At 44.9% G+C, this 14,066-nt stretch overlaps 2 protein-coding genes across 4 annotated transcripts in view; one reads left to right on the top strand and one right to left on the bottom strand.

The window, feature by feature from the left end:
* Window positions 1–280: 280 nt before the first annotated feature.
* On the bottom strand, window positions 281–5,196 carry LOC115767312 (protein xmas-2). Its single transcript, XM_030711550.1, has 3 exons — window positions 5,104–5,196; window positions 3,500–5,051; window positions 281–3,282 (listed from the first exon to the last, which is right to left on the bottom strand). Exons 1-3 carry the CDS (start codon window positions 5,148–5,150, stop codon window positions 352–354), a joined length of 4,530 nt encoding a protein of 1,509 aa, XP_030567410.1. The 5' UTR covers window positions 5,151–5,196; the 3' UTR covers window positions 281–351.
* A 1,407-nt stretch (window positions 5,197–6,603) lies between these two features.
* LOC115767257 (partitioning defective 3 homolog) overlaps window positions 6,604–14,066 on the top strand; it is a 50,140-nt gene continuing 42,677 nt past the window's right edge. For all 3 annotated transcript variants that reach the window (XM_030711472.1, XM_030711471.1, XM_030711473.1), the window contains exon 1: window positions 6,604–7,185. In XM_030711472.1, the coding sequence (XP_030567332.1) occupies window positions 6,940–7,185 (246 nt within the window). In that variant the 5' untranslated portion in view covers window positions 6,604–6,939. The remainder of the gene's footprint in view (window positions 7,186–14,066) is intronic.

Genomic DNA, 14,066 nt, shown 5'->3' with positions numbered 1-14,066 from the left:
ACGAACAAGGCATACTTTATGGCGCCAATTTTGATTTCGAGCTCAAATGCGAATGATGGTCACCCTGCCAGATTATGTCGAATGCATGGCGCGTTTATCAAACAAGCTTAATTAAAAATACTGAATAACTTATAAGTTGTGTGTATTCAAATGAATGAACAAATGGAGGCTAAGCAACTGCTCCTTGGCAGTGCTGTGCAACGCGCAATGCAAACTACTTTGGCGCAAAATTCAAAATCGAATTTCTAGCGCACTTCACACAACGAACAACAATTCGTGTTTATAGTAGGACAATTTAAATAAATTTATTACGAATCTCGAAACTTGTAAAATACAACTAGTATATATAAATTATAAAAACTTATTGGCACGTTGCAGCACTTGAAGGCGTCGCTCCTCGCTCGTCTGGCTAACATCGAGCAGACGCTCGGTGCGATCCAACAGAGCTGTGCACTCATCGGCGGGTGAACTGAGTCGTTGTCGCTTGATGTTCTGACGCGTTGGCAAGTTTTCAGCCCGTCGTTCTGGTCGATGATATTGCTGCTGCTGCTGCTGCTGATGGTGATGGTGAAGCTGCTGTCGGTCACAGCGTTTCATGGTGCGCTCCATCTTGTCCAGCGGCTCGTTTAGGACGCTCAATGTCTTGCGCTCAAAGCGCTGTTGCTGGCACTTGTCCAGCGCGGCCTGAGCCTGTTTCAGCACTTGCTCAAAGCTGAGCGGCTCCAGCTGAGTCGCCTCCGCTTGATACAACTGCTCCTGCGCCTGCTGCTGCTGCTGCTGCTCATCCACAAGTTCTGCGGCCGTAGGCTGCTCCGCAGACTGCCAGTCGAAGTACCAGTGCGACTCGAAGCAACGCTGCATGGTGTGGCGCCTGTAGACAACAGCTGCTGGCAGCGTGGCTGCATTGCGGCGCAGCATATGCTGTAGGCGTTCCTTGGCAAAGATCTCGACAATGTCCAGATAGTTGGGGCTGCCTGCGCGCAGCTGCAGCTCCAGCGTTTGTATGGCACGCAACGCCACCGTGTCCACCACAGATTCTTCCTCGCTTAGCTGGGCATAGTTCAGCAACCATTCGCAAATCTCACGTTGCTCGGCTGGCAGCGGCAGCATCTCCGGCAGCTTGGCCTGCTCGAGCAGCTGTACGATCTGTGCACGTTGTTGGCGCGTCTGCCAGCCAGTCACAAAGTATTCCAGGCGATTGGGCAGCGCTGTCTGCGGCGGCAGCGGCTCTACATAGCAGCGCAGCTCCTGCGGCAGCTGCGGACGATCCTCCAGCTGTTCGCCCGCCACCAGCTGCAGGCGATGCACCGCCTCATTGTACAGCTGGGCACAGAATTGTGGCGACTGGCGACAGCGGCTGCCAATGATCGCATCCCGTTGCGCCGCATGGCGTAGCCGCTGGAACAGCTCGTCGCCCAAATGGCAATGCAGCCATTCATGCAGCTCCATCTGCTGCAGCGGACCGCGACTACGATGCGGCTGCTTGGCCAGAAAATGTGCGGCACACTGGAGCAGGGCCACCAGCTGCAGCTTCTGTTTGCCATGCGCCATTGTGCGGCAGTCGTAGATGCGATAAGCCCGCAGCGTTTCCAGCTGCAGCTGCTGCGCCAGCAGCGTCTGCGGCGTCTCCTGCTGTTGCACAATGAGCGCCACATAGCTGCAGCCGCTGTTGCGCACGAGACTGTGCAAACGATGACGCGCCTCCAGCACCTGTTTGGCATCCACAAAGCAAACGATGCCATCGGCATTGGCCAGCAGCTGCTTGGAGTGCGACTCCGAGCTGCCCTTTAGCTTGTGCACGCACAGCGCCACGCCGTGGGCGAGTCCATTGATGTAGGCTGCGCCGGTGCCTGGATGTTGAGCAGCGCCTTGCACCGGCTGCTGCAGCAGTCCGCGATCTAATGCATGCTCGATGACGAGTCCCGAATTGCCGTCGGGCAGCGATAGCAACAGCTTGAAATAGTGACGGGCGCCGGGCGTGAAATGTTGCTGGTGGTGCTGCTGTTGGAACGCGCGGGCAAGCAGCTCCCACAGGTCCAGCTTGAGCCAGCACTGATCCTCCATGCCCGCCAGCAGCTGGCGATAGTCGCAGGGCTCGCCCTGACGATAGCGACGCATCAGGCGCAACGGCAGCTCCGCCGTCCGCATGTCCAGCAATCGCTGGCTCGACTCGCCGCCAAAGCTGAGCGGCAGGCACGCGAACAGCGCATCCTTGCGCTGCTGTACACGTCGATAATTGCGCCAGCGTCGCCAATAGTGACGCATCAGACCCATCTCATAGTCGGCGCGTAGCAGATTCTGCCTGGCCAGCTCCACAACCAGCTCCTCCAGCAGAGTCTCGTACAAGTCCAGCGCCTGACAATATAGACGCCACTCCTCCTGGCACATGCACGCCAGCTGCTGGTCAATTAGCTCGCTGAGCAGCTGCTTGCATTGCGCCTCGCGTGCCACCGCCTGGCGTTCCAGGCGCAGACGTTGCGCCTCGGCTTCAGCGGCTGCTGCCGCCTGCTGCTCTCGACGCTGTTGCTCCTCCTTGGCCAGTCTCTGTTCCAGCTGTCGCTGCCGTCTCGCTCGCTCCGCCTGCTCCAGCTTGACCTTCTGCATCTCGAGCAGCTCCAGTTCGCGCTGCTTGGCCGTCGCTATAGCCTGCTGCAGTGCAGCCAGTTTGGCATCATCGGCGGCCTTTTGCTGGCGCTGCTGTTCCGCCACAGCTGCTGCTGCTGCTGCTGTCTGCGCCGGCTGCGGCGCTGCTGCTGCTGCTGCAAAGCTGAAGCCAATGCTGGAGCTCTGGCTGGGCTGTGCCGCGAATATGTTGTTTGTAAATGCAGCGGCATGTTGTTGAAGCAACATATCCGATCTGTAATCCTTGTTGTGGCTCGCCTGCGCTGGCACTGACAGCAGCTGTGTTGGATGTGAGTGGGATTGTGGCGGCGGCAGCGGTGGCGGCGTCGTTGATTTGATCTTCGGCGAAACGGGCGCCGAGAAGAGCGGCACCTTGAACAGATTATCCATTTGTCCCGCGCTTGTGCTCTGTGTGTCTGCGCTGACTGCTGCTGCTGCTGCTGTTCTTGTTGTTGCTGCTGCTGATGCTGGTGCTCTTGATTCCTCCTCAAGCTGCACGCTGTTGGGCAGCTGATCCCTGGCCGTCCAGGCGCTGCTCTTAAGATAGCCCTGCTCATTGAAGCTGTCGTGCGGCCGATGATTTTTATACAGCGATTTGGGCGGCAGCGGCTCCCCGCAAATGCATTCGCCAACGCTCTGATGTCGCTTCGATTCCACCAGCTGCATTAAAGAGACAGAGAGAGAGAGAGAGAGAGAGAGAGAGAGAGAGAGGGAGAGAGAACGATTTGATACCAATTAGAGCGAGAGCAAAGAAGGACACAAATTTGTAAGTCAAATGTTTACAAGGGAATTGCATCTACGGTCCATATCTAGCAAGGAATGAAATCTCTCTGGATCTGGATCGACTGATGTTTTGATCCGTTCGTGGAGCACTCACTTTGAACTGTCTGCTCAGCTTGTAGTGCTCCGGTGTGTGAATGCGCGTCAGTTCCACTCGGCCCGATTGATTGACATTCAGGCCGCAGCACTCGACGAATTCGATGGCCTCCGCATCGCTTGAGAAGAGTAGCATCTGGCTTATGAATCGGACGGGCAACGAGGAGAACTCGTATTTGCGCGGCGCGCGATAGGCCTGCACGATGCGATGCAGGGCGAGAATGCGCAGACGCATAAAGTAGGTGACCAGGATGCAGGCGCTCAGATAGCTTGTTTCCGGTTCGCGCAGCAGCTGAAAGAAGCGCACAAAGTTTGTGTCCTGCAGCGCCAAATAGAATTGAATGGCACGCCGTATTTCCGTGCAGTTCTGCAGCTCCACGGGCAGCTGGGCAATGTCCCAGAGAAAGTTGGCATCCGCTAGATTGAGCAGGACAATATAGCCGCGAAATTCAGCCTCGCGCGGACACTGTACACCCTTCAGGCGCAGATCATGGTACATGTATTTAAGGGTTTGCAGGCATTTCGTTAGATTCTCGGCATTGATTTTCGTATCAAAGACGCTGGGATCTTCGGCGACCAGGCGGGCGGCGCAGTGTATGTGAAAGCGTGCGCATTGCTCCACCAGCTTGACGGCGCCCAGAGAGCAGAGCTCCTGCTGTGTGATCTCCTTGCGTATGGAGCGTGTGCGATCCCAAACGAAATGAAACCAATCGCCCAGGTTCTCCGTTTGCTCGCTTATATCCATGATCTCGTGCATTAGATAGCTCATGGTCATGTGCAGCGCCTGCTCTGCGCGCAGCTCGTGCGGCAGCGGAGTCTCCTGATCGGCGCTGCTGCGCGAATACTGCTTCAATGCGAGCTCATGGCAGATCTGCTCATCGGAGCCCGGCTTCAGTTCGTAGAGTGCCACCTGGCGTTGAAATTCGCGCAGCACACGCTCCTTTTCCGGACACATGTCCGGGCAGTGGCCCTGCAGACGCTGTGCGTCCGTAGTGCCACGTCGCTGATTCAGCCGCAACAGTTTATCCCTCGCGTCCAGCACGCGATACTTCTCTTCGCTGGTGTGGGCCGGCTTGCGCATAAGCGCCTCCAGCTCCAGCTTGGCCGCCTTGTACTGCGCGGGTGCACGCTGACGTTCCCGTTCTCGTTCCCTCTCCCGCTCACGCTCAACGTTGCCGCTCGTTGGCGTTGCAATCGGCCTGGGCGCGCCAAAGGAACTAGCTGCTTTTGGTGCGCTCGCCACCTTGCTGCCAGCATATTCGTTGCGCCAGCCGGCGCTTAGAGCACTCAGCTCGGCCTGCACATCGGGATCGACCCATTCCTCTGTTTTTTGTGCCGGCGCGCTCTCGTTCTCGGCGTAGCTCATCTCGAACTCGTGACCGTTGTAGACGTTGCCCTCGCGCAGTGCTGCGGCTGCCTCAGCCTCGCTGGCATAGCTGACCGTGCAGGTCATCCGTCTGGGCCGCAGCACAAAGTTCACCAGGTTGCCAAAGCGGCCGAAATGCGTTCGCGCCACAAATTTATCAAGGAAAAGTTCCGGTATGTTGGTGCATCTGAAATGTACAAGTTGTTAGCCGCACGCAGCCTGCGCTGTTAAGTACTTACAGCAGTGTTTTGTAGTTGTAGGCAGCGCCCGAGCGTGCTTCCGCCATGTCAAAAAAAAATAGAATATATAAAAATATAAACAATTAGTAAACGAATATCGTTAATATATTGGCCAATGACTAAATTCGCAACTAGTTTCGTTTTTACTTGCGATGCCAAACAGAATTTTTGTATTTGCCGACCTCGGTCACACTGAATATTATATATTCGATAACTTACATAGTCTGGATTCTGAAAATATGGTCACTCAAAATTGAATTGTTAAACTGGTCACACGTTTGCGCGGCAATATTTTTGATACCTTGATTGTAGCAATTGAAGAGCTCAATTGGGCGCAGTAATTGTCATTTTGTTATTGGTAACGTTTACTTTTAAAATACGAAAAGCCTGTCATACAAGGATATTTTAAACAACAGAACTTTCACCTCAGCTGTGGATTGTAAAATTGAACAATAAATGTGTATGTAGACGTCCCACGTTTAATAAGCCATTCGGTAACGGATGGTAATAATATTAAATTGAAGAATCTGTCATATTCTAAACAGTTACATTTATGCATTCGATGTGTCAAACTATCGAATTTTGCAAAATATCGGCATAACATTTGCGATAGTTTGGTGCATCGATAAGCCGATGCTGCCAGCCGTCGCTAGTTGTTGTTGGCATTTAACGCGGAGACAGCGTTCGCAGCGCAGCGCGATGTTCAACGCTAAAGAATTTGTTTTTTTTTTTTTTTTTGTTTTCGTTTTTGAAATAACACGTTAAGAACCACTAAATGATAATTGTGTAGAATCGTGAGCTAATCAAGTGCAAATGCAAAACATACATAACTGTAGGTGCAAGCATAACAATAGAGAAGTTCATTAAAAGCAAAACGACGCTTACTTACAAAAGCGAAGATAACCACGAAACGACGTTGCGAACGGCGCGACGAAAAATGATCGAACGGAATATGTGTGCCACCAGTTGGTAAAAGAGACAATTTAACTCTTAAACAAAAGCTAAAAGCTGATGAAAAACAAAAACGCAAATCAAGCAGACAAATTGTTTTTTCTTATACATATTTTTGTGGAACAACAAAAATTGCAATTGCCGTTGCAGTTTGCGGGGTGCAGCTGGTATTTATTGTTGTTGTCTTTTTTTTTTTTTTTTTTTTTTTTATTATTGTTGTTGCGTTTGGTTACAACGTTTCCGATGATCTTGGCCTGTTGTTTGCCTTATTTTTGATGTGTGCTGTGTTGTTATTGTAACTCGTTTTGCGCGTGTGATTCATACAACAACAATAAGCCACAACAACAGTTAACAGAAAATGCAGTGAAATATGCTAAATAAATAAGCAAAGCAAAAAGCGTACAACAACTAAAAGAGCGAAAAGTGGCCATCCTGCAACGAGAGCTCGAGAGATAAAATACGATAACAAAATAAAACAATACAAAGCGGCGCTCTCTCACACACACACACACACGCACGCGCGCACGCACACGCGATAGTTCTTTCTGTCTGGTGGTAGGTGAACAAAAAAAAAAAACGTTTTTTTCCCCGTCGTGTGTACAGCTGCTGTCAAGTGCGCAGTCGCAGCCGCAGCCGCAGCAGCGACGCCAAAGTCCTTAAGCGTGTGTAGTGCAGGCCATCTCGCTCTCACATATGCCACACAGTGCAGCTAGATGAATAGCAACGCACACATACACACACTCACCGAGAGAATCGTGTGCAGCTGCTGAGAAGCAGATGAAAGGAGAAGATGATGCCAAAGCCAAATGCCAGTAACAGACAACAACAACAGCAACAACAACAGCAACAACAACGTGCAGACGAGCAAAAAATGTATCTAGATTAATGACAAATACAACAACAACAAGAAAAGCGACTGCAACTGCATTAATACATTCCCCACACAAGTGCATTATTAATATATTTAATCAAAGTGTTATCGAACGTGTTATCGAACGTGTTATCGAAACTATGAAGGTTACCGTTTGCTTCGGCGATGTTCGCATTTTGGTGCCCTGCGGCAGCGGCGAGCTTCTCGTCCGGGATTTGATCAGCGAGGCCACGCGACGCTACAAAAAGGCAGCCGGCAAGGTGAGTAACTTATTTCCTACCTCCCTCCCTCCCCCCTCGGCAACACACACACACATCTCCCTACGGTTTTCATCCCCCCCGTTTGATATTGTACAGCGGAAATGCTACACTTGAGCGTCAGTTGTTTGTAATTACAAAACAAAAAAAAAACCGAACCCAAAAGAAGTCGAAAGTGTATTATGGCCAGCATGTGTGTGTGTGTGTGTGTGTGTGTGTGTGTGTGCCTGTGCACATGCAAGTGTTATCGCCCATTAGAAAGATGGTAGAGCAGATCGGAATGTTCGTTTGCCTAGGTAAAATATTTGAATAATGATAAGCGGCGACCCAATAAAGAACGCTCCGAAAGTAAGAAGAAGAAACAACAGGCAAGCAAATGAGTTGAAATATTTGGACGAAGCAAAGGCTAAGTCGAAGAATAAATACCCTTTTAGACCTTCAAAAGTAGTTGGTTCGTGAACCGGATTTTTTTATACCCTGAACCCATTAAAAATGGGTATAAGGGTATATTGTATTTGTGCAAAATCCAAATGTGTGTAACAGGCAAAAGGAAGCTACTCCGACCCCATAAAGTATATATATTCTTGATCAGCATCAATAGCCGAGTCGATCTAGCCATGTCCGTCTGTCTGTCCGTCCGTCCGTCCGTCCGTATGTATGAACGCAAGGATCTCAGAACCTATAAGAGAAATTTTAGATGTAGATGCTCCTAGTTCCCGCGCAGATCGAGTTTGTTTCCGATAATCGATAACTTGCTCCGTTTCCAAGCAATCGATAAAAATCTATATCGATATCCTGTTTTTTGGGCAATTTTGGTAAATAATAAGAGCTAGAGTCACCAAACTTGACATATAGCTTCTAAAATAGAATATGTATATGCATTTGATGTTGGAAGAAGAGGGTTCAGGGTATCCCCTAGTCGGGAGCTCCCGACTAGAACCTCGGACTTGTTTTCACATTTGACTGGGGTTTCGGGTAGGTTATTTTTGGATTTTTCGTTTGATGCACAAATCTAAGCTGGAATTCCCAGCTCGAGTTGGTTGGCTTAAAATCTGGCTTGCAGCCTTTTGGACTTTTTTATTATTATTATTATTTCAATAACTATTATTAGTACAGTGAAAGTTCGATTAGTGGAAATTTTGTTGATCTTCATTCAATTTCTTACCCTAAAAAAGTGTTAGAACCCAGTTGAGGGTATACGAAATAAGATGGAAATGTATTTACCTACATTTCTTAAGGAAATGATAACAACAACAAACAAAATCGAAAAGACAAGCTGCGCGAGAAGCCAGGCATAAACGCAGAGCCCAGAATACAAATAAAAAGCATAAAACCAATGTAAATAAATACCTTTAAAAAGCAAAGACGGCGGGCGCAGAGCGCACTTTGAACTCATTTGAACCCGAGATGAGCAGCTCGTAACTTCTCAACTTCTCAACCTGGCAGAGGCACCCAAATTAGGGGCCCAACCTTCTGCCAAAGAGACACGACAGGTATGCAGCGGCGGCTGTTGAAGAAGAAGAAGAAGAAGAAGAAGAAGAAGAAGACAAATGGTATAGGGTTCTGATTGGGGCAAGGGTTCCGGGCGGCTGCAGGCAGCGGCAGCGGCAGCGTCTTGTAATTAATCAAAAATGCATTCCACTCTAAGACATGAAAAATCTACATGCTAGCAAGTGGAAATCAAATCAATTATTATTATGCTAATCACAATGATCAACATAATGACGATGATGATGATGATGATGGCGATGATGATGACTATCGAGCTGATTAAGCTATTATACAAATTTGGTGTTTCGATATTTCCGGTTAATAAATTGTTTTATTTTTTTTTTTTTAAATAATTTTAAATGAAGTAATTTTATGTAACAGGCTGAATACGATTCGTTAGGGTCGTGGTTGTCTGTCTATAAAATAGATCAGATCAAATATCATCTCAGTTAAATCAACATTGACAAACAGCAGGATTCCAGAGGCAGAAAAAAAAAAACAAAAACATGATCTGCGGTTCTTAAGTTTGCTTTTCACATGCCCGATGCAAAGCTTGGCTTTTCATCTGCGACAATCTCTTCAATTTTTTTTTGTGCAACGTGTGAATTTGCCGCACTCTCAATTGTTTTCCAGTGGCTCGCCAAAAACTGTGTCAGCTGAAAATGCGAAGCTCTAAAAAAGAAGATAAGACGCCGCTTTCCATTTCGCGATCACCTGTGTGTGTGTGTGTGCGAGAGACCGGAGACTGGAGAGACCCAGACCCAGACCCAGACCCTGAACCAGACCCAGAACCAGACACAGCTCTATATATATCTATCTATTCACGGCTCGAGAGCGCTTCGCGGCGAACTTGCTAATTATGCAATTTAATGCCTCAACGGCACAGAAATTGCAACATCAACAAAAAAAAAAAAAACAAAAAAAAAGTAAATAAAGAAGAAAAAAAAACGAACAACTTTGGCTCTGATTTCAAATTCTCGCACATAGCATGTGGATAGCCGTTGGCAACAATTTCTCTACCCTTTGCCAGCAACATATTCAGATTCAGATTCAGATTCGGATTCGGATTCGGGTTCGCTTTCGCTTCTGCTATTTTTTTTCTTCTATATATCTGCACATTCGGTAGTTGGGCCAGATTCCACAAAGATGCGCAACTGATCCAATCCCAGCTGCATTGCAAGTGGGCCAATTGTGCTGCGATTGCAATCAACTTTGGCATGCTGCAAATGTGACTCATTACAAACTCTTGTATTTCGATTTATTACAAAACTCGGGCTAACGAGCGCCAAATTGACAGATCTTAAGTAAAAACGCGAAAGTAGCAATAGATCTAATACTCTTTGCCGGCATTTGTGCAGCACCTAAATGCTGAGTCTGACGAAAGTCTCTGGGAAGAACCTACACTTCGACGGATCTCTTCTATATGGCAGCTATATGATATGCTTTCCCGATATTGATGAGCTTTTCCATAGATGAGCTGAGCATAGTAAAACCTATTAATGCCATTTTCCATTTTCCACACAAGAACCTCCTTTTCGATAGACTAGCAGACTGGTTCGCTGCACAGAGACAGAACTTGGAAATAAAACTTATATAAAAAAATGAAGGTATTAACAAAAATTCGTATTCGTAAAGGGGTTATATGACATCGTAAATATAATCAAGTTCTGCGCGAGTGCAAACCACATTTGCCGGACTCAAATTGTTTATATAATAAATTCGCATGATGTTTAATCAATTTTCTGCCGTCTCCGCGAGCTCAGTTGGAATTGTCTCTGTGTGCTCTGTGGGCGTTTTTCACGCCTTATCGACTTATCGCCGGCGCTTAACTGGGCAGCCGGGCAGCCGATCAGCCGGGCAACTGGGCGGCCGGACAACTGTCCAACTGGTTGCTGGGCGTGCCATTTGAGTCATTTGTTTTGTTTGTTTTCATTTTTTTGTTTTAGTCTTAGCTTTGTTTTTTTTTGGCACCGAGCACCGTCTGGGGAATCGCTCTGGACGCTGGAAAAGATTCATTGAGCATTCAGTTGTTTTTTTTTTTGTTGTGAATTCTTTGGCCAGTTCGTAAAAAAGAAAAGGAAAAAAACCTGTTTTGCGCAATTTGTAAATTATTTCGTCATGGCAACAACAACAGCAACAACAACAACAGCAAGAGAACAGAAATGTGGAAAAAAGCATTAAAACAAAATACAGTGAGAGCTAAATATTCAATGGGAACACGCTGGCGACTCTGGCGCAGAAATATTTATATTTTCGCCAGTTGGATATTTGAAAATTTGCGCACGCTAATTGTAGCGCATTTAACGTGCGCTCTAATTGGGCCCCACGTTCGATTGGAAAAACTCAACACCTGTTCAACACACACATTCTAAAAATGAAGATTAACAAATTGCCCAACATAATAATTATTATAATTATGAAGAAAACAAAACCCAATACTGTTTGTAAAGATTGATCGCTTGCAGAATGCGGAGAGCTTTTCCCAATTCAATTTGTTCTAGCTTGCGCTGGAATCGATCAGAACCTTTTGATCTATGTCAAGCAAAAGGCTTTGAAATAGGGGCATAGTTGCATAAATATGGGATGAAGGGTATGGGATAAAGGACTAAAAGATATAGGATTGGTCATAGGATGGGATGTAGGATATATGATATAGGGTATAGAATATGGGATATAGGGTATAAGACATACGATATCTGAAGTAGTTATATAATATAGAATAAAGAATATAGGATGTAGAATATGGGATATATGATATATGATATAGGATATAGGATAAAGGATATAGAATATAGGATATAGATTATGGGATATAGAATACGGGATATAGGATATTTGGTATAGAGTATAAGGTATAGGATAATTTATATACGATATAGGATATAGGATATTGACTACAGTATATCGGGTATACGGTATAGGGTTTAAGATATAGAGCATAGGATAAGGTATAGGGCATTGGATATGGTTACAATGAGGCGGCATTAACAATGAAGGGGATTGAGAACATAGCCCAATATCGTATGTTTTTTAAAGAAATTTTATTATCTAAAACTTCCCATTCAGAAATAATTTTGTATAATTCGTGTATCTACTCAGCTATTTGTCAAGTATTTTTGTATTTTTTTTGGATGAATATCGAGTTGGAATTCAAGAAATCGTAGCAAGGTGCAGTTGCAGCATTATTGATAATTGGCCAACGGCAACTATAAAAGATAAACAATTTCATGTGCATAACCGGAAATCGAAAACTGGTTTTGCGCGCAGCAGCAATGCCCCGCAGTATTACCCCAACCGCCCGCCCCCCTTCACGCTTCCAAGCCACAAATTGAAAACCAAACTAAAATATTGTATAAAACATATATTTTTTTAAAACAATTATAACTATAATGAAAGTCAGGCTATAAATGGGCAAATTATTTTTTATAAATATATGCTTAAATCCGTGAAATATGTTTTATTCCTTTATATAAATTGGAAGCATGCAAATTGCATTATAATGGAATATTATATATTAGAAATATAAGTTCTAGCTTTGAATATTCAATGTGTGCAACCCTTTCCGTGGCTCACTTCAAGGCTTTCTTTGCTTTGTTAACCTCAAAATTCCGCAGCGTTTGGCTCAGAATGCAAGCCAATTATGGCTATGGGACTAATGCCATAATGGTATACCATTTAAGCCCCCCTCCCCCCCCACTCCCCCCACTCCCTGTGCAATGCAATAGAATGGAAGCTCAAGAAGTATGTATAAACACGTTAGTACTTGAAAACAATGCGCGACTATTTGATACTACGGCAAATAAAGCTAGTTTTCTTTTTTAATTTGTGAATCAATATTGCGCGTCTCTGGAATATATATTAATATAACCCTATTGTTAACAGTTGACAATATGATAATCTATGAAATAAAATAGTAATATATGATTATTATCTGTTCTTTTTGTATATACAAAAAGTTGTGGATCAAAAGTTAGTTGAACAATTTTTAAGGAATTTTCTTTTTCATTTAAAAAAAAAAAAGACTAAATAGCTTTGAAATATGTGAGCATGAAAATTATAATGGAGTCTGGGCAAATAGAACGTATCTTATAACTTTTCTGGCAATTTTGAGTTAAGAATAAGAAATTTGTTTTTAATTTGAATTTATGTTCAATTAGAACTAGATGAAATGCAACGACCTAGCGCATTCACATGTTTTGGCATTTTTTTACTAGGGTATAAAAAATCAATTGCGTTTTAATTTTTGCGCCCACCTTGACAAAATGTGAGCCGAGCAGCAGGCAGCTTGGCAGCTTGGCCAGTTGGTAGACTCACGAGGGTTGGCTGCGTTTTGTTTTGCGTTGCCAGGCCAACAGTCACAACATATGGCATACATATATATACACATGTATAAAGCTATAATAGTGACATGTATTTGTACACTTATTGAGTATAGTCTGGCATACATAGAGAGCTGCGACTGCGTCATTCCCCATTAAAGGGGCGTCCAATAGTTGGCATTGTCGTGTAATATCCACCTATAGATATGTTACTCACACTTGTGCTCGTACACACTCGTGCACTGAGACTCAGACAGTTGTTCGCATTCGTTTTCCTATTCATATCTTTATAATGATTGCATTGTTGTGGCCTACGCTAGCGGGCTGCCTGGCTGGAAGCTTGGGTTGATTCATGCCGCTTGACCAAATTAGGCGCGAAATACAATTGAATTATTGTCTCAGTCGCAGTCTCCGACCCGAATTTGATCTGAAGTTTGAGTTTAGTTTTCGGTTGCTTTGTAATTGAAAATCATTTTCAACAACATTCATTGCCCGCCCACGGAGCACACAATTTTATATCAAAGCGCCCACAACTTCTAATTGAATACAACTCTCTTTCTTGCCGAATGCCGGAATGCATCGAAAATGAAACTTAACAAATTGATTACAACCAAAATACTTGATGAAAATAAGCAGCAGTAATTGATATGGATTGTGACCATATAAACACATTTTGTTGAAATTAAGCCTTAAATAAGACTTGAGAGAAAAAAAAAAAACGTTTATAAAATTAGCAGACTTTCAATTGTTTAGAAATTGTTGAAAATTGAAATTTGCTTAAGCAAATAAATATTTAAAATTTCGCTGTGTTGATCAAATGAAAAACAGCATAAAAAATGTATTTTCAATTTCATAAACAATTCTTATCTTTATTGAAATTCAAGCATTTTATGTGCTGTGACATTTAACCTCGTTCAAATATACTGAATATTTTATTAAAGTGTCATGAAATTTCTTGAGTATTGTGTGGCATTTCATTCTAAATCATAAAATTTTATTATGTTGTTTGTTTGCTATACCCTGCACAAACTGAAAATGGGTATGATTGTGTTGGTGCAAAAGTATGCGGTAGCA

Source organism: Drosophila novamexicana, unplaced genomic scaffold (assembly GCF_003285875.2).
Source record: "Drosophila novamexicana strain 15010-1031.04,08,12 unplaced genomic scaffold, DnovRS2.1 tig00001361-arrow-arrow-pilon, whole genome shotgun sequence".
Lineage (NCBI taxonomy): Eukaryota > Metazoa > Arthropoda > Insecta > Diptera > Drosophilidae > Drosophila > Drosophila novamexicana.
Note: the sequence above shows the minus strand (reverse complement) of the source record. Positions and strands in the feature narration are given on the sequence as shown.